This window comes from Macaca fascicularis, chromosome 17, assembly GCF_037993035.2.
Source record: "Macaca fascicularis isolate 582-1 chromosome 17, T2T-MFA8v1.1".
Taxonomy (NCBI): domain Eukaryota; kingdom Metazoa; phylum Chordata; class Mammalia; order Primates; family Cercopithecidae; genus Macaca; species Macaca fascicularis.
In genome coordinates this window covers 103,664,037-103,683,425 of record NC_088391.1, presented here as the reverse complement: position 1 = coordinate 103,683,425, position 19,389 = coordinate 103,664,037, and the positions used below count along the sequence as shown (strand labels likewise).

General features: G+C 44.6%; 1 protein-coding gene across 7 annotated transcripts in view; it reads right to left on the bottom strand.

The window, feature by feature from the left end:
- Positions 1-1,191: 1,191 nt before the first annotated feature.
- The window catches only part of CUL4A (cullin 4A), a 58,592-nt gene continuing 40,394 nt past the window's right edge, over positions 1,192-19,389 (bottom strand). For all 7 annotated transcript variants that reach the window (XR_012426602.1, XM_015439556.4, XM_045377534.3 and 4 more), the window contains 5 exons: positions 13,454-13,567; positions 11,278-11,383; positions 10,955-11,127; positions 5,652-5,804; positions 1,192-2,768 (listed from right to left, as the gene is read on the bottom strand). Coding sequence is in view for 6 of the 7 variants with exons in the window: in XM_015439556.4 (XP_015295042.1) it covers positions 2,673-2,768; positions 5,652-5,804; positions 10,955-11,127; positions 11,278-11,383; positions 13,454-13,567 (642 nt within the window). In the remaining variant the exon portion in view is untranslated. The remainder of the gene's footprint in view (positions 2,769-5,651; positions 5,805-10,954; positions 11,128-11,277; positions 11,384-13,453; positions 13,568-19,389) is intronic.

The window sequence follows — 19,389 nt, the reverse complement described above, 5'->3', positions numbered from 1 at the left end:
CTTTCTTCAGTCATAGCTTTTCATTTGCTCCTCTTAGATGACCTGGGTATGCAATCATCCAATCTGCAAATAATTTCACCTTTTCCTTTCCACTTTTACAGTATTTTTGTCTAAGTGCCATTTCTTTTTCAATTATTTCCTCTACACTACTTGTTTCACCACCCTGACCTTTAACAATAAAATATTAACTACTGCTAAATAAAAGAATAGATATAAATAGATTTTCCTTTCTTTTATAAAACAGAAATAGGCAGGCTGGGCGCAATAGCTCACGCCTGTAATCCCAGCACTTTGGGAGGCCGAGGCAGGCAGATCACCTGAGGTTAGGAGTTCAAGACCAGCCTGGCCAACATGGTGAAACCCCACCTCTACAAAAATACAAATATTAGCCAGGCATGACGGCAGGTGCCTCTAAACCCTGCTACTGGGGAGACTGAGGTGGGAGAATTGCTTGAACCCAGGAGGCGGAGGGTGCAGTGAGCTGAGATTGCACCATTGCACTCCAGCTTGGGCAACAGAGCGAGACTCCACCTCAATTAAAAATAAACAAACACGCCGGGCGCGGTGGCTCAAGCCTGTAATCCCAGCACTTTGGGAGGCCGAGGCGGGTGGATCACGAGGTCAGGAGATCGAGACCATCCTGGCTAACTCGGTGAAACCCCGTCTCTACTAAAAATACAAAAAATTAGCCGGGCGAGGTGGCGGGCGCCTGTGGTCCCAGCTACTCGGGAGGCTGAGGCAGGAGAATGGCATAAACCCGGGAGGCGGAGCTTGCAGTGAGCTGAGATCTGGCCACTGCACTCCAGCCTGGGCGACACAGCGAGACTCCGTCTCAAAAAAAAAAAAAAAAAAAAAAAACCAAACACATAAATAAACTAAAATGGAAACAGGATCTCCCTATGGTGCCCAGGATGGTCTAGAACTCAGGCTCAAACGATCGTCCCATCTTGCCCTCCTAGTTGGGACCACAGGCATGAGCCACTGTGCCCAAATGCAACAAATTAAAGGCACAGCACAACGAATCATCCAGGTAAAAAAGACCCATTTGTCACTACCTGGCCTCATTGGTATTTTGTGGTAGAGGTGGCCAGCAAAGAATCATCACTTGAGAGGGGACAGGTGCTCCCTGCTCCGACTTCTGCCTAGTGCACTAGTAGTCAAAGCTGCTAAAGAGTTATGAAGTATGTGTCGTTTGCATATCACAAAGTTTTATTAATGTAATTTTAAAGCCAATTAAACTAATTTTATTCAATGTAAGTCTACATTAAATTACAATATTAACAATCTCTAGACACAACGAACTTAAAATATAAGAAATAAAAATAGAAATCTGTTTGGTCTTTCTTAGACCACATATCATGGAACTCATAAATGAAAATTCTCAAAGATAGAAATGACTATTAAAGAGTGAGGATTTTAATATGGAAACCCACCCGCATGTTTCAAAAAGAGACTCTTTTAATAATTTAGCACAAAATCAAATTATATAAACTCGGTATATTCCAGAAAATATTGCTTTAAACACTTAGGCCATGATCAAAATTCCTTTGGTAGCTTTTAATCAAAATGAAACATGCTATTATGTAAAATATAAAGTACTTTTAAATGTTATCTCAAAAGTATCTTTGTCATAGTTACCCTTCTAACATCACTACTGAACTTTCCTTTCACTGTTCAACCTCATGTATATATACACAACACAAAACCAGGTACCAACAAAATCCTTTTAATCTTTCCACAAAATAACCTCTGCTTCACAACATCAAGACTTTAAGTCTCCATAAACTTTTTACAGTTGACAGCAGAGAACAAGGATCCTCCCTGCGCATGACTGTAAAAACCAAACCAAACTTTATTATTGCAATCATACAAATACTGCAATTAAAAAAAATCAAAGAGCAGTTACCCCAATGCAAAAAAACAGGGACTGCCAGACTCAATCTTAGAATGGAAACACAAACACGCTAGCCCCAAACCCTAAAACAGAGATTCACAAGCAACTCAGCTGAAATGAACAGACGCAGCAGGGCGGACACCATGGCCTTGGCACGTCAGGGAGCTCACTCAGAAACCTGACTTACAAAAAATCAGCCATCAAAGTTTATAACTTTTGGAAATACAGGAAACACAGAGAGGCCAGTGGCTAGGATGCACCACCATTCGCCAGCTTTGAACCCTGGCTCTTTCTCATGCTCCCCCACGAAGGGCCCTTGTTTTCACTCTAAATGCTGGTCATCTGAGCGAGCTGTCTTCAGGGATACCTAAGGAATCTTCAGAGCTAAAAAATGCAGCATCTAGGGTCTTCTTCATTGTGCATTCATGATCACACACAAGAACAAACCAAACTTTCAGCTTTTTGACACAAGAACAAGACCTTTTAAAGGAACTTCTCTTTAGCAATATCTTCTTGTCCAATCTCAAAGTTATTTTGCACAGAGTAACAGAAACAATTTAAATGCCTAAAAGAACTAGAGGAAAAACTGGAGGGAAAAAGATACATCTGCCGGTTGAAGTCTTGAGCCTTGTGAAGGATGACCCAGGAGCCACCTCCCTTCCTTCGCCTTCCAATGTCCACAGCTGGATCAATCAGAGTCCCAGAAATGGCACAGGTGTGCTTCCTGCTCTGAGGGTACATTCTAGTGTTTCCTGAAGGGGAACCGTGTGCAGATGTGTCAGGCCACGTAGTGGTACTGATTCGGATTGTCTTTGTCTCTCTCCATATAGTCTCTGTCTATCAGAGATTCAATTCTCTTTTTCAAATCTCCAGGCTAAAAAAGAAAAATGAAACGCCCCTAATTATAGTCGCATTAAATTTACAAACGTTTACAAACAAGGGGTATATGCAGGAAGTATATAACTATAATTACAGAAATATATATATACAAATATTTATATGAAAATCATTTATAATTATACACATATTTATAAAATGAATAAAACTTTCCATTTCAAAGACAAAGTTAACGTTATCTCTTGATTAAAAAAAAGTGTCTATGTGAGTTTATGGTCAGAGTGTGGCTTCCTGAGGGAAATGTGAAATTTGTGAAATGTACATACATCATCTGCCATCAGTAAGAGCACATAAGCAAGGCAGACCCGATCACAACACATTTTTGTTTTTAGAAAGGAAAATCTCATCATGTCTTCTTGGGACACTTTTATCCTTTGTAAGGATGCTTCTGCCTAAGTACCGTATTTTATTTTATTTTATTTATTTTGAGATGGGGTCTCATTTTGCTGCCTAGGCTGGAGTGCAGTGGTGTGATCTCAGCTCACTGCAGCCTCCACCTCCTGGACTCAAGCAATCTTCATGCTTCAGCCTCCCCAGTAGCTGGCACCACGGGCTGCACACCACCAGGCCTGGCTAACTTTATTTTTTGTAGAGAAGGGGTCTTATTATGTTGTCCAGGCTGGTCTCAAATTCCTGGGCTCAATCAATCCGCCTGCCTCAGCTGCCGAAGTGCTGGGGTCACTGACGTGAGGCAGTGTACCCAGCCTGTATTTTCACTCTTATGTATTTATATTGTTATTGCCATGCCATGTCTATGTAAGTGAAACATAGACATGTTTAGTTCCTGCACTAAAAGTAGGTGACTGAGTAGACGAATCCACAGCCATAGCTCGTCTCTGCCCAGAGGGAACAGCCACTCCAGCTCTGCTATATTAGGAAGCAAATCTGTGTGAACACTTATGTGCAAGGCTCTCCCTATACAAGGGAGACCCTCTATTTTCCAAACAAACTTAACCTTCTATTCAGCCGTAAGCCACACATTTTACAAGATGTGGCTGAGGCTGGCGTAGTGGCTCACGCCTGTAATCCCAGCACTTTGGGAAGCCGAGGCAGGCGGATCACGAGGTCAGGAGTTTGAGACCAGCCTGACCACATGGGGAAACCCCCTCTCTACTAAAAATACAAATTCAGCCGGGTGTGGTGGCAGGTGCCTGTAATCCCAGCTACTCAGGAGGCTGAGGCAGGAGAATTGCTTGAACCTGGGAGGCGGAGGTTACAGTGAGCCGAGATCGCGCCACTGCACTCCATCCTGGGGGACAGCAAGACTCCGTCTCAAAAAAAAAAGGTGGCTGAAAACCCAACTAACCATGACAGCAGAGCGGGCGCCCTGGTTGGCCACACTCCACCCTTGCTCGCCTTCCGCTTTGCACTGAGCCTGGTTGTTTGCAGTGGTGGGAGGAAGGGGCAGTTTCCCCGACGGTGCTCTGGAGCTGTGCAGGGCCCTGAGGACGGCACCTCACCTCTGCAGGGAAGGGGGCAAATGCGGGCTGATGGACAGTGGCACTTCCACCAGACTCTTTTTTTTTTTTTTTTTTTTGAGACAGAGTCTCGCTCTGTCACCCAGGCTGGAGTGCTGTGGCCGGATCTCAGCTCACTGCAAGCTCCGCCTCCCGGGTTCCCGCCATTCTCCTGCCTCAGCCTCCCGAGTAGCCGGGACTACAGGCGCCCGCCACCTCGCCCGGCTAGTTTTTTTTTGTATTTTTTAGTAGAGACGGGGTTTCACCGTGTTAGCCAGGATGGTCTTGATCTCCTGACCTCGTGATCCGCCCGTCTCGGCCTCCCAAAGTGCTGGGATTACAGGCTTGAGCCACCGCGCCCGGCACACCAGACTCTTTAAGTGTTCGACTATTTAGTGCATCTCAACTTTATTCCCTTGACAGAATGGGAGGCTCAAACTGCACAACATGGAATCTGGGGACTTTCCCTCCAAAGCAGGTGTGGCTGGTCCAGTTCCTGAGAGGCCAGGCGTCATCAGAGTTCAGTATTTCCTGGGTTGATAAATACGTGTAAAAAACATTTCATAATACTTTCCCGGCTTATCCTGCATCTCACACGTAGTAGGACAGTAAATCTGTTCTGAAAATACAACGTGGGTTGACAGGTCTGGGCTGACTTTCATAAGCAACAGCAACAGTGGACTATTACTACCATGGTGGAAAACGCGGTATAGCCTGTAAACGCTGAATAAATTAGTTATTGTTATCATTTCTCTAAAATATTGTGACGTAACCCTGACAGCTACTACTATGAGAAAAGTGTTCGGCTTTCCATGTCCCATCTACCTCTTCTCTTCCTGAAAATATGAAGGAGCACGCGCCATCCCTGGGAAGGACAGTTTCAGGGTTCTATCATTTCTTTTTTTTTTTTTTTTTGAGACGGAGTCTCGCTCTGTCGCCCAGGCTGGAGTGCAGTGGCCGGATCTCAGCTCACTGCAAGCTCCGCCTCCCGGGTTCACGCCATTCTCCTGCCTCAGCCTCCCAAGGAGCTGGGACCACAGGCGCCTGCCACCTCGCCCGGCTACTTTTTTTTTTGTAGTTTTAGTAGAGACGGGGTTTCACTGTGTTCGCCAGGATAGTCTCGATCTCCTGACCTCGTGATCCAGCCGTCTCGGCCTCCCAAAGTGCTGGGATTACAGGCTTGAGCCACCGCGCCCGGCCGGGTTCTATCATTTCTACAGCAGTGATGAACAACACCTGGAATAAAGAGCTTCACATTTGCCAGTTTTTTACATTCAATGTATACACGAATGATCATGAATAATGCAGGTCAAATGACAGGACTGAACATAGTGAGAATTAAACATGCTTTGTCACTTGTTTAGCAAATACTACAAATTTAATTATGCTAATGTTACATTTACCTTTACTGGAAATTTCAGCTGATTATATAATTCAGAAACTAGAAGATTATGACCAAGAGTCTTTCTCATCTTCATTATTCTGACGATAGCAGCATCAATCTGATATTGTCTATCCTGAAACACTCTCTCAGTGGTGCTAACTTGTTCCTCAACCTGTACAAAAAACAAAAAAAACGTTAAGTGTAAAGATACATTTTCTTTTTCTTTATTTTTTTTTTGAGACGGAGTCTCACTAAGTCGTCTGAGCTAGAGTGCAATGGCATGATCTCGGCTCACTGCAACCTCCGCCTCCTGGGATCAAGCGATTCTCTCGCCTCAGCCTCCCGAGTAGCTGGGATTACAGGTACCCACTGTCATGCCTGGCTACTTTTTGTATTTTTGTAGAGGCAGGGTTTCACTATGTTGGCCAGGCTGGTTTTGAACTCCTGACCTCAGGGGATCCGCCCACCTTGGCCTCCCAAAGTGTTGGGATTACAGGCATGAGCCACCACGCCTGGTCTGTATTTCAATATTCATGATTTGATGTTAACAAATTTGATGAGAAATGTTTTTCTGATGCAAAGAAAGGTCAGACATTGGATGAATCCTACTTTATTAAGCATGTTTATTTGTTCTAGTAAAATGTACATTCCCAGAATAGCAAAACTCCAAAACCAAAACTTGAAAAATATTTTTAGAAGTTATTTTCCTTATAAGAAAGCTGTAACAACTCTATGTATGATGTAGATTAAAACTAGCAGCACAGTAAACAAAACAAAGCATAATGGCCACCAGGATATACTCCAGAAATGTAAGTGTTGATCAACATTAGGAAATCTGTGAATATAAGTGAGAGCATTGTAACAGCTGAAAGGTTAGATTATATGACCATCTAGATAGATGCTGAAAAGGCATGATAAAATTGAAAATTGATTTTTTGATTTAAAACAAATATTAGCATACAAGGATGAATAAAAAAGGAAAGAATCTGAACATGATAAAACATGGTTATCAGAAACAAACAGCAAATACTAGAGACAACTTAATCTTAGTCAAATAGGAACCTGATGGGGATCTGCAGTTGAAATGAGGGTTGGCGGAAGGTCCATGCATACATATGAGGCAAGTATGCTTCAGGATGGGAGAGACTCCAAGCTTTCACCACATTTTCAACAGGATCCATGACCCCCAAAAAGTTAATACCCTCTGAACTAGAGATAAAATTAGGAAGCTTAGCAGTACTGCTATTCCTTAAAAACATTAGAGGTTCTAACTATGCAATACAAGAACAGACTAAAGAGGTATATCGAAAAGGTGCAGACAAAACGATCATTATTTGTAGCTGAGCTGGAAAATCCAAGAAAATCAAGAGAAAAACTTTCAAAGCTAAAGAGTTTTGTAAAGTGGCTGGAAATAAAATAAATATACAAAGACAAATAGCATTAATACACACATTCTGATAAAAACCATCAGAAATGTAAAGAAAAAAGGTCCCCTTTATAAGGTATCAGCATTTCATTAGACTGTCTTGCTTAAAACTCTAGTGGTTTTCCAAATGCTTCACAGGTCTGAGCCATCTTCAGAGGGTCCGGCTGTGGCTGCCTGATCAGGCCTGTGTGGCTCAGCTTCCCCTTTTGGCAATGACGCTGCAGCCAGAGGCCTTCTTTCAGTTCCTGAGCAAAGCTAGTCACTTATTCAGGAAAGCGTTCGCTGACAACAGTATTTAATTAGACTCTCCTGCACTTCTCTATCCTAACATTTTCCTCTACTTTTACAAGTTAGTCAATGTCTGTGATCCTCTGCTACCTCTCTGCTGGAAAAGACAGAACACTCCTAGAAACAAAGATTTATTCTTTATTGTTAATGGATGAATTCTCAGTGCTTCAGAGGACCTGGGCCACCACAGATGATCAATAAGTTATTTGTTGAATGAACGAAAATTTATGACTAGCAAGAAATATGCAAGACTTACAGAAGAAAACTAGGAAGTTCTGAGAAAGAGAAAACATTTGTATATATTTATATATATACACATATGTATGAATCAGAAGATTTAATATGACAAAGATAAAACCTCTGCAAATTAATTTAATGCAATATGGATTAAAAATGTCAATGTTCTTATTTGGGGGAGTAAAGGCATGATATAATTATTGTGAAGTTCACTGGAAGAATAAAGTTATAGGAACAGCTACATTAATTAAAAGAACTTGGTGCCAGGCGTGGTGGCTCACGGCTGTAATACCAGCAATTTGGGGGGTCAATGTAGGAGGATTGCTTGAGCCCAGGAGTTCAAGACCAGCCTGGGTAAGATGGCAAGGCCTCATCTCTACAAAAAATACAAAAAATTAGCTGGGCGCGGTGGCACATGCCTGAGGCTGAGGTGGAAGGATCGCTTGAGCCCAAGAGGTTGAGGCTGCAATGAGCTATGATCACACCACTGCACACCAGCCTGGGCGACACTGTCTCAAAAAACAAAACAAAACAAATGGCTGGCTATGAAATAGATACAGAATTTATAGAAGAGAATTGAGAAACTGACCTATATGAATTTGATACATAATAAGGTGATAATTCAAATAATGTGCAAGGATGATATTTCAAATTTGGTTTTGGAAAGGATGGGGGTAATTAAACTGTTTTCAGATACTAAAATAATTTCTGCAACATGAAAATAAAGATTTAAATGTAAAAACTTCTAGAAAAATAACATAGTAGAAATGCTTTTTAAAAATCTGGTTAAGGGAATTTCTCTCTTAGGTCTGTGATATGGTTTTGAATATGTGTCCCCTCCAAATCTCATGCTGAAATGTGGTCTCCAGTGTTAGAGATGGGGCCTGGTGGGAGGTGACTGGGACATGGGGGCAGGTCCCACGAATGGCTTGGGCCGCCCTCCTCGGTAGTGAGATCTGGTTATTTAAACATGTTGGGCACCTCCCTCCCTGTTCTTGCTCATGCTTTTGCCATGTGAGACACCTGCTCCCCTTGCACCTTCCGCCATGATTAGAAACTTCCTGAGGCCTCATTAGAAGCTGAGGTGATGCTGGTGCCATGCTTCCCACAGCCTGCCGAACCCTGAGCCAATTAAACTTCTCTTCTTTATAAATTACCCAGTTTCAGGTATTTCCTTATAGCAATACAAGAATGGCCTAATACAGCATTACACGTTAAGTCAGAAACCATAAAAGAAAAGGAGACTGTATTTGAGAACTTAAAAACTGTTATGTGAAAAAAACCCCACTAAGAACAACAAAATTATCTGTCAAAAATGACAATGCAGGCTGGCCATGGTGGCTCACGCCTGTAATCTCAGCACCTTGGGGGGCCATGGGTGACTCACCTGAGGTCAGGAGTTCGAGACCAGCCTGGCCAACACGGTAAAACCCCATCTCTACTAAAAATATGAAACCTAGCTGAGTGTGGTGGCACGTGCCTATAGTCCCAGCTACTCGAGAGGCTGAGACAGGAGAATCGCTTGAACCTGGGAGACGGAGGTTGCAGTGAGCCGAGATTGTACCACTGCACTCCAGACTGGACGACAGAGTGAAACTCCAAAAAAAAAAAAAAAAAAAGGAACAAAGCATTAATATCCTTAATATATAAAGAAAACCACCTAATCCGTAAGAGAAAGAACACTATAACAAATGTACATGACTTGAAGAGCAATTAAAAAAAGAAAAATACAAATGGCTAAGCATAAAAATCGACATCAACATTTATGAAGTGCTTACAGGTGTGTGGCAAACAATTCATTTAATTCTCACAACTTGAGGTAGTAGTATGTCTATTTTAAATATGAGAAATGGAGCATTAGAAAGATTATATAATTTGTATAAACTACGGAGTGGTAGAAAGATGCTGAAAGAAATCAGAAATCAAAATGAAAACGGCAACAAACGATCTCTGGGCTGCTGGGAACAGGGAGGACAGGGGGAAGTGGGGGCAGACACTGTGCTCGGGTGAAATCTGCCAGACTTCAACTTGGAAAAGAGCAGTCAAACTAATAAAAGGACACATTATTTTACCCAGCAGCTCCAGAGCAATGATCACACTAAAGAAACCATCTAACAAGTGCACAGAAATGTCTGTGCCAAGGTGTTGAACGTAATCTTATTTTCAGGAGGGGCGGTGGAGGAATGTTAGTGCCTGTGGCCGAGGGCACTGCCAGCCCTGGTGGGTCTACACAACCAGCACTCTGCTCCTGCAACAAGTCCTGGCCAGGAGAAGACTGTGATCAGCACGAAAACTGGCTACACGAGGCCCTGACAGGCGCCATATATACAGTGACCCCAGGTGTTTTTTCTTTTGTAGAGTTGGGGGTCTCACTGCATTGCTCAGGCTGGCCTCAAACTCCCGGGCTCAAGCGACACTCTGGAGTAGCTGAGACTATGGCTGCATGCCACTGTGCCTTGCGTAGTGATCCCATTTAAAAAAAAGTTTACATATACTTACACCACAGAAAAAGGCTGTGACCACAAACAAAAAGGGCAATAGTGGTTATCTTCAGGAGAAGGAACCGAGAGACCTTCTCACTTCTGCCCACTATAAAAGTTGCACCCTCAAAGGAGTTAAAACCTGCACAGAAATGTTTATAGCAGCTTTAGTCATCATCACCAAAAGTGTTGGAGGCAACCAGATGTCCTTCAGTAGGTGAAGGGATAAGTTGTGATGCATCCAGACAATGGAGAATCCTTCAGTGCCAAAAGCAGAGTTACCCAGCCATGAAAAGATATGGTGAACCTTAAATGCATTCTGCTAAATAAAAGAAGCCAATCTGAAAAGGCTACACACTGTGACTCCAACTGTATGGCACTCAGGAAAGGGCAAAACTATGGTGATGGTGACAGGGTCAGGGGTTGCCAGGGGCTCAGAGGGAGACAGGGATACAGTGACAGAACGTAAGAGAGTTTTTTGGGCAATGAAACTCCTGTGTGATCCTATAATGCTGTATACATAACATTATACATTTATCCAGACCCACAGAACGCACACCACCACGAGTGAACCATATCAGATTCTATTACCATAGAAAGTGTGGATAATTTTCGAAACCCTATGACCATGGGAAGTTCTGGCTTAGCACACAATTTGTCTGTGAATAGGAGTAACATTAAGTGGCTTTTTATCTGATTTTCTTTCCTACTGAGAATGTAAAGTTAATGAAAGCGACGTGAAAATGAGTACTCTTATAAACATTACATAGCCCAATTAGATTATCTTAGAAATGTGCTTCAGGCCTCTAACAACAGTCAAAAACATTACTACAAAAACAAATGGCTCCTTGCTAAACACCCTATAAGTAAAAAGAAAAAGTTTATACATACAGTTTCCTTCATCTGAATTTGATTGATCTTTATTCTAAACAACTTGTGCTTGAACTCTCCATTAAAAATGAACTTGTCTCCGTCTTCCACTTCCTTTCCTTTGGGACTTTTAATCAGCACACGCGCTTTGCCACAGGCCAGGGACTGCAGCGTTCTGCGCAATTCACTATCCTCTGAAGGGGAAGCAAACGCAGAGGTTGGCTTTACATGAATGAGACTCAACAACAGTAAACAAATCATGCTACCAAGTCTATGTCTTATCTTAAAACAAACACATGCTTTAAGAACAACTCATGGAGCCATGCACTCTGCGGTTTTCATACCTATCCCCGTGGCCATTTTTATCTCCTCAAAGCTGAAGCCATCTCCCTCGTTGAACATGAGGAGCACCAGTGTCTGGAAGAGGGACACCTGGAATTCCTTCTTCCCCTGGAAGAGAAGGCCTCATCACACCTTTGAAGCTGTGCGTGTACAATCTTAGAAAAATTAGATTTTTTTTTTTTTTTTTTTTTTTTTTTTTAAGACGGAGTCTTGCTCTGTCACCCAGGCTGGAGTGCAGTGGCCGGATCTCAGCTCACTGCAAGCTCCGCCTCCCAGGTTCATGCCATTCTCCTGCCTCAGCCTCCCGAGTAGCTGGGACTACAGGCGCCTGCCACCTCGCCCGGCTAAGTTTTTGTATTTTTAGTAGAGACGGGGTTTCACTGTGTTAGCCAGGATGGTCTCGATCTCCTGACCTCGTGATCCGCCCGTCTCGGCCTCCCAAAGTGCTGGGATTACAGGCTTGAGCCACCGCGCCCGGCTGATTTTTTTTTTTTTTGAGATGCAGTCTCGCTCTGTCGCCCAGGCTGGAGTGCAGTGGTGCAATCTCGACTCACTGCAAGCCCCGCCTCCCAGATTCACGCCATTCTCCTGCCTCAGCCTCCCGGGTAGCTGGGATTACAGGTGCCCACCACCTCGCCCGGCTAGTTTTTTGTATTTTTTTAGTAGAGACGGGGTTTCACCGTGTTAGCCAGGATGGTCTCCATCTCCTGACCTCGTGATCTGCCCGTCTCGGCCTCCCAAAGTGCTGGGATTACAGGATTGAGCCACTGCGCCCGGGCAATGATCTCCTTTTCTATTCAGCAGTTCCTGCTGCAGCAACTTGCCACATGCCTCTGGGTCAGACCCGCGAGAGGCACGTGAGAGGTCGAGTGGCAGTCGGGGGCTCCCTCTGAGGACTCAGCCCTGACTCATCGCGAGCCCGCAACAAGCCCTTCCTGCATACCTGGAGAGAGCCGCAGTTGGCGCTGCTGGTACAGACCCTGCGGAGCTCAAGTTCAACTAAAGTCAGCAAGTAAGGCAAAAACTGGGGATAACAGAAATTAACCTTCCTAATACCTTAAGGAAGAGTATATATGGTTTTCGGTATATGACTCTCTACAATAATATATATAAAGTTGGTATGTATAACTTACTTCATAATGTACAGATAAGTTTATTATTAATATAACAGCTATGAAAAATAGGAATTTTATAACGTTTTTGCTTAGTGTATGTAATTGCCCTGTTTCATGATAAGCTCTTTTCATTGATCAGTCCATTGTATGCAATCTCCCCTCTTAAATAACCACTCATAAAAACAGCACTGCAGCCGGGCCCGGTGGCTCACGCCTGTAATCCCAGCACTTTGGGAGGCCAAGGCGGGCGGATCACGAGGTCAGGAGATCGAGACCATCCCATCCTGGCCCACACAGTGATACCCTCTCTCTACTAAAAATACAAAAAACTAGCTGGGCGTGATGGCGGGCACCTGTAGTCCCAGCTACTCGGGAGGCTGAGGCAGGAGAATGGCATAAACCCGGGAGGCGGAGCTTGCAGTGAGCCGAGAATGCGCCACTGCACTCCAGCCTGGGCGACAGAGCGAGACTGCGTCTCAAAAAAAAAAACAACAACAACAACAAAAAAACCCAGCACTGCAACAACTATTCTTATTCATTAATCCGTGAAAATATCTTATTAAGATGAGTTCCTAGAGTTGAAACTAAGGCAACAATTCGGCAGTGTTGCCAAAGTTCACAATGCCAAACTGCCCTTCCAAAAGCTCACTACAGTTTGTGCTTCTTCCAGCAGTGGGCAAGAATCTGGTTTTCTCTGTTTTTTAGGCTTCATCAAATCTCTTAGTCAAAAAGTGGTATCTTACTGTATTTTACTTTGAAGCCCTTTGTTTTGCAGAGAAGTGTAATGCATCTTCATGGATATTAATTTTTTTCAATTTTGCTTTTATGAGTTGCCTCTTCACATTCTCTCTTTTTTTTTAATAGGTAAATGGTTTTCTATGGATTGGTTTCTTAAGAATTTTTATTGATTGGAATATTAACCCTTTAACTGTTATTAATTTTATTGACATATAAAAGCTGGTGAATTAAAGTGAAACACTCTTTCCTTTTTTGCTACCGAAGTCTAGTAACAATAAAAAATTCTATTAACATATTAACAATAAAAAATAAACAAAGAACTTACTTCTTTAAACTCCGCTTTTAAAACAGCATGTCCCAAAGTAGTTTGCCACTGAAGTTTTCGACCACTGTGCTTTCCAAGATAAAATGCCTTAAATACTTCCTGAAGTTTAACCATCTGTCAGGCATAGGAGAACAACAAAATCATGCCACACGCCATCCATCTCAATAGCCCCACATTCAATGCAGAGTTTTACAACTTGTCACAGCTGAATTAAAAGGTCAGCTCTATATTCTGATACTTTCTGGATTCCATCATCTGTAAAAATATCCTCAATCCTTGCACTTTGGGGCCTTCCCAGTGTCAATGAGATAATGCTTGCACTGGTGTTTCATGGTACAGACCAGCTGTATTCCGTGGTCTCTGCCCACACTCAGGCTTGCTGGGGCCAGTGACACAGAGTGAAGACTGGAGCTGACAAGAAAAAGGTGTCTGAGGCCAGATCCTGTGTCTCAGCCCGGCCACGCCCTGCCCTGGCCTCAGCTGGTGTTCCCTGCAATGAGCGGGGCTCCTGCTTCCTCATCTGTGAAGGGTGACACCACCATCCCTTGTGCTGCACTGTGCAGGGGCTGATGGCAACTGACAAACAACTGACTTGTGCTGGCCTGCACAGAAAGTTGTTTTTATGATTAGCTTCTGGGTGAATTTCTTTCGTTTTCTGGAACATAGGCTTGCTCTATCAGCCAGGTTGTGGTGCGATCCGAGCTCACTGCAGGCTGGACCTCCCAGGTGCAAGTGATCCACTTGCCTCAGTATCCTGAGTAGCTGGGACTACAGGCTACAGGTGCATGACACCATGCCTGTTGATTGATTTTTTTTTTTTTTTTTTTTTTAAATAGAGACAGTTATGCTGCCCAGGCTGGTCCTGAACTCCTGGTTCCAAGCGTTTCCCCTGCCTCGGCCTCCCAAAGCTCTGGAATTACACTTTGCCTGGCCTTGAGTGAATTTCTTACATTTTCCAAACTTTCTACTGATCCTTAACAATTGTGGTTGTTGCATTTTCAAGTTCCCAGCATTCAGTGCACCAGCCCTACCCACAGCCCGGATCCTGCTCCTGCTTCCTGGATGCCTCTCAGGGGCAGGCTGTGCGTGACTCTCCCGTGCGCGGTGCTTTCCCTGACTTCTGCGTGCCCTTCCTGGTCCGTCATACCCTCCACTCTTCAGTTTGATCCTGTCTGGTGTCCACTGCACCTGGGCTCTCCAACGAGTCTGTGCTGCGCCCGGGAGGGTTCATCAGTTTCCGCCTCAGGAGACCATCTCTGGACAGCCCAGGGCGTGGATCCCCCTACTCTCATCCACTCTGCAAATGCCAGTGCTCCAGGACTCGGTATCCACCTACACGCCTTGTATGAATCCATTCTTTCACCGCTATTAAGAAATACCTGACACTGGGTAATTTATAAAGAAAGAAGGTTTAACTGGCTCACAGTTTTGCAGGCTGTACAAGTAGCTTGGCTGGGGAGGCCTCAGGAAACTTTTAATAATGCAGAAGGCAAGGGAAAAAAGCAGGCACATCTTCACATGACCGGAGCAGGAAGAGAGAGAGAAGGGGGAGGTGCTACACACTTTTAAACAACCAGATCTCATGAGAACTCACTCACTACCATGAGCACAGCAAGGGGGAAATCTGCCCCATGATCTGGTCGCTTCCCACCAGGGCCTCGCCCAACAGTGGGGATTACAATTCCATATGAGATTTGGGCAGGAACACAAATCCAAACCCATCGCTCCTCTCCCACACGCTCACCATCCCGTGTCTTTGGACGGCTTCCAAAGACCGTGGGACAAAGAAAGCATGAAATTCTAACCTCTGGTCTCACAGCCCTGGCCTCTGCCCCTCCCATCCCCCAGGCCCAGTTCAGCCCATCATTCCACCGTCTTTCAAACCTTCTCATCCCCCCAGACTTTCACACATGTGGTTTCTTCTGCTGGATCCCATATCCCATCTTCCTCATGAAACCCACTCATTTCCAGAACCGCCTCCTCAGAGAAGCCTTCTCTGACACCCTCTTAGCTCTACCGGCCTCTGTAGCACAGAGTGAATGTGGACTCCGGACAGGGGCTCACAGGGCAGGGCCTCCGGCTCTCTGGCTCTCCATTGCGCACTGAGCGTGGCACCAGCAGGTGCTGCATAAATGCCTGCTGCTCTCTAGACTTCACGTGCCCTTTTAGTTTCTCTGTGTTTCTGTCTAAGCTGTGCCCTGTCAGAAATTCCTGCCAACCTCACCTACACCTGCTTGGTAATCTCCTGTTCATGCTTCAAAACTCAGCCCAAGAGTCACCTTTCGATGAAACCACACGTATACATCACCTGATGCACCTATTCCCCATCTTCAACAACACCAAATCCCAGGCGTGATATCATTTCATTTGTAGGTATTTCTGTGTATCTCTAAAGGACGAAACTCCTTCACTCTTTCAGGAAATACATCTACTAAGGCATTACCATAGCTAAATAAAACTCAATAATGTGATAAGCCTCTTCTTTTTCTTTTTGCCTTGAGAAGTACCATGGTTTGTGATAAACCTCTTAATGCATATCTTCCCTAAAAATCATCTCCTTGGGATTCATTCCTAGGACTGGATCAGTATTAATGATGATCATTATAATCATAATGCTATCGTTTGGCTACTATGTGCCAGCTACCATTCCAGGCCCAAAATGGGTCAAAGACTGAAACATACGAGCTAAAACTATAAAACTTTTGGGAGAATACATAGTGGTATTTTATTTTCTTTTTTTGAGACAGGGTCTCGGGTCTCACTCTGCTGCCCAGGATGGAGTGCAGTGGCTCGATCAGAGCTCACTGCAGCCTTAACCTCCCAGGCTCAAGCAATCCTGTCACCTCAAACCTCTTGAGTGGCCGGGTCTGTAGGCGGGCACCACCACACGAGGCTAATTTGTCTACTTTTTGTAGAGATGGGGTTTTACCATGTTGTCTAGGCTGCTCCTAACTCCTGGGCTCAAGTGATCCTTGGCTTCCCAAAGTGCTGGGATTACAGGTGTGAGGCACTGCACTCACCTCCTCAATTTTTTGTGGTCTTGATTTGGCAACAATTTCTCAGCTATGACACCAAAAGTAACAAAAGAGAAAATAAATGTGATTTTACCATAATTAAAAAATTTTATAGAAAGCACACTATCAAGAAAGTAAAAAGATAACCCACAGAATGGGAGAAAATAGTTACAAATCACAGATCTGATAAGGATCTAGCATCTGGAATACAAAGAGCTCTTATAGCTTAATAACAAGAGATAAACAGCCCAGTTAAAAAGTAGGCAAAGCACGTGAACAGACATTTCTCCAAATAAGAATACACAGACGGTCAATCAGGACATGAAATGATGCTCAACATCAACAGTCATCAGGGAAGTGCAAACCACGGCAAGAGACTAGCTCATACGGACAGGGATGGCGACAACGAAAGAGGCCGATCACAGGTGTAGGTGAGAAGGTGCGAAGCTCTCGTGATTGCTAACTGGGATAAAAGCTGCTGCAACTGCTGAGGGAAACAGTCCGGCAATTCCTCAGTAACTTAAACTTCAAGTTCCTGCATGGCCCAGCAGTTCCACTCCCAGGTACATACCCCAAAAGAAGTGACCGTAGGTGTTCAAACTAAAACTTGTACACCCATGTTCACAGCAGCATGATTCACAGCGGCCAAAAGGTGGAAATAACCCAAATGCCCAATATTTGGTGAATGGAGAAACGCCATGTGACCTATCGATACACTGTGATGTTATTCAGCCAGAAAAGGAATAATGCGCTGACGTATGGTACAGCACGGATGGACTTTGAAAACAGCATGCTAAGTGGAAGAAGCCAGACACAAAAGTTCACATATTGTGTGATTCCATTTCTGTGAAATATCGAATGGAGGCAAATCCATACAGACAGGAAGCAGAGAGTGGTTGCCGGGATCTGCAGGAGAGCAAATGATGTAGGCATGTCAAAGAGCAAAGAAGCCAGCGTAAGGGTGGCCCACGGACCACATATGGGACAATTTAAGCATCAAAATAAGTACAAAAATTAAGAATCCATGAGTTCATAATGATATAAAGAGAGAGAAATAAATACGTAAATAAAGGGGGTGGAAAGAAGGGCTCTTCCTTAGAACGCCAACTTCTAAATACAGAGAAATGATAGAGCTGGAAAAAAGTCCCCATTCACCAAAGTAAAAATCAATTCAGGCAGGAATCGCCACACAGGTGACAGCTGGATGAGGATTAAGATGTTTACATAGTCTTGAAATGTCTCCTCACAGATTCCTTAGTGATTACAAAAGGAAAAACACTACCGATACCTTGGAGAAACCAGCTAGCACCTTATCAGAAGGATTCTACGCATGTCACCAAGATACTGGGGCACATGGTCGTGCGCACCTCCTGCCAGGATCCTGATGGGGACACGGGGCATCTGGCTGGACCTGCCCAACCTGAACCTACTCACAAGGAGCATCGAAGACTGCCTGGGTCCTGGGCTCAGCTGGGTACCAGAAAAACACCACAAAGGACATACCTGAGACAACCAACAGAAATGGGGTGAAAGTATTACATCGGGGTGAATGTCCTCATTTGACAGGTGCTTATGTTCTTGGGAAATAGCCAGTAGAATTTTTTTTTTTTGAGACGGAATCTCTCTCTGTCGCCCAGACTGGAGTGCAGTGGCGCGATCTCCACTCACTGCAAGCTCCACCTCCCGGGTTCACGCCATTCTCCTGCCTCAGCCTCCCATGTAGCTGAGACTACAGGCACCCGCCACTGCGCCAGGCTAATTTTTGTATTTTTAGTAGAGACGGGGTTTCACCATGTTAGCTAGGATGGTCTCAATCTTCTGAGCTCGTGATCTGCCCGTCTCGGCCTCCCAAAGTGCTGGGATTACAGGCGTGAGCCACCACACCCGGTCAAATATTAAGGGAAAAGGGAACGGTGCAGGAGCACAAACATCTGTGGAGAGAGGAAGGGACAGCACCATGTGGCCCATGTGGAAAGCAGGCTGCCTGGCTTTCTTTGAGCAGGAGTCCTGCACATGTTCTCTAAGTCTGGCTAGGATGCCTCAGAAGCAAGGTCTCTCACTCACCTTCTCCCACCCCACCACCTTCTCCACCAAAGTTCTCCTGGAATGAGAACTCCTCTTCCCCAAGGCAGGACAGAGAAAACTCAAACCCCTCTTGCCCAAAGCCAGCCATAAAGCCTGGAGATACTACTCTATCCTTCTCCTGCCCTTCTGTGTAGGATCTGGACATTAAGAAGTTCTCTGACCTACCTTGCTGATAGTTAAGTCATAAGATGTCGTTCCAGATGTGTCTTGCCTACACCTGAGAGGAAAGAGCACTGCCCAGTGAGGACAAGAAGAATCTGGACAGACAGGCCTTACTGGTCTCCCCACTACTCTACTACTGTTAGATGGTACTCTTCTGTCCACATTGGTAAGAGTCTGGGTGTCTGTTCCCTCTAAGTCTCACGGTGAACTGTGATCCACAGTGTTGGAGGTGGGGCCTGGTGGGAGGTGTTTGGGTCATGGGGGTGGATCCCACATGAATGGCCTGGCGCCCTCCCTGCGGTAATGAGTTCCCATGAGATCTGATTGTTAAGGAGTCTGGGACATTCCCTCACTGCCTGTTACGCCCTCTCTCCAGCCTACTCCCCCTTTGCCTTCAACCTTGAGTGAAAGTTTCCTGGGACCTCATCAGAAGTTGCGCAGACACGGGGGCCATGCTTGTACAGCCTGCAGAACTGTAAGCCAATGACACCTCTTTTCTTTACAAATTACCCAGCCTCAGGTAACTCCTTTATAGCAATGCAAAACAGACTAACCCACCTATTTCTACATGGCTGCCCATTCTTTATCAACCCTAAGTATAACAACGGACAGTCTTCCCTGGGTCTTTGGTCGTCACTTCTGAAGCCTGCTGTGTTAAATAAAACTTAGATTAAA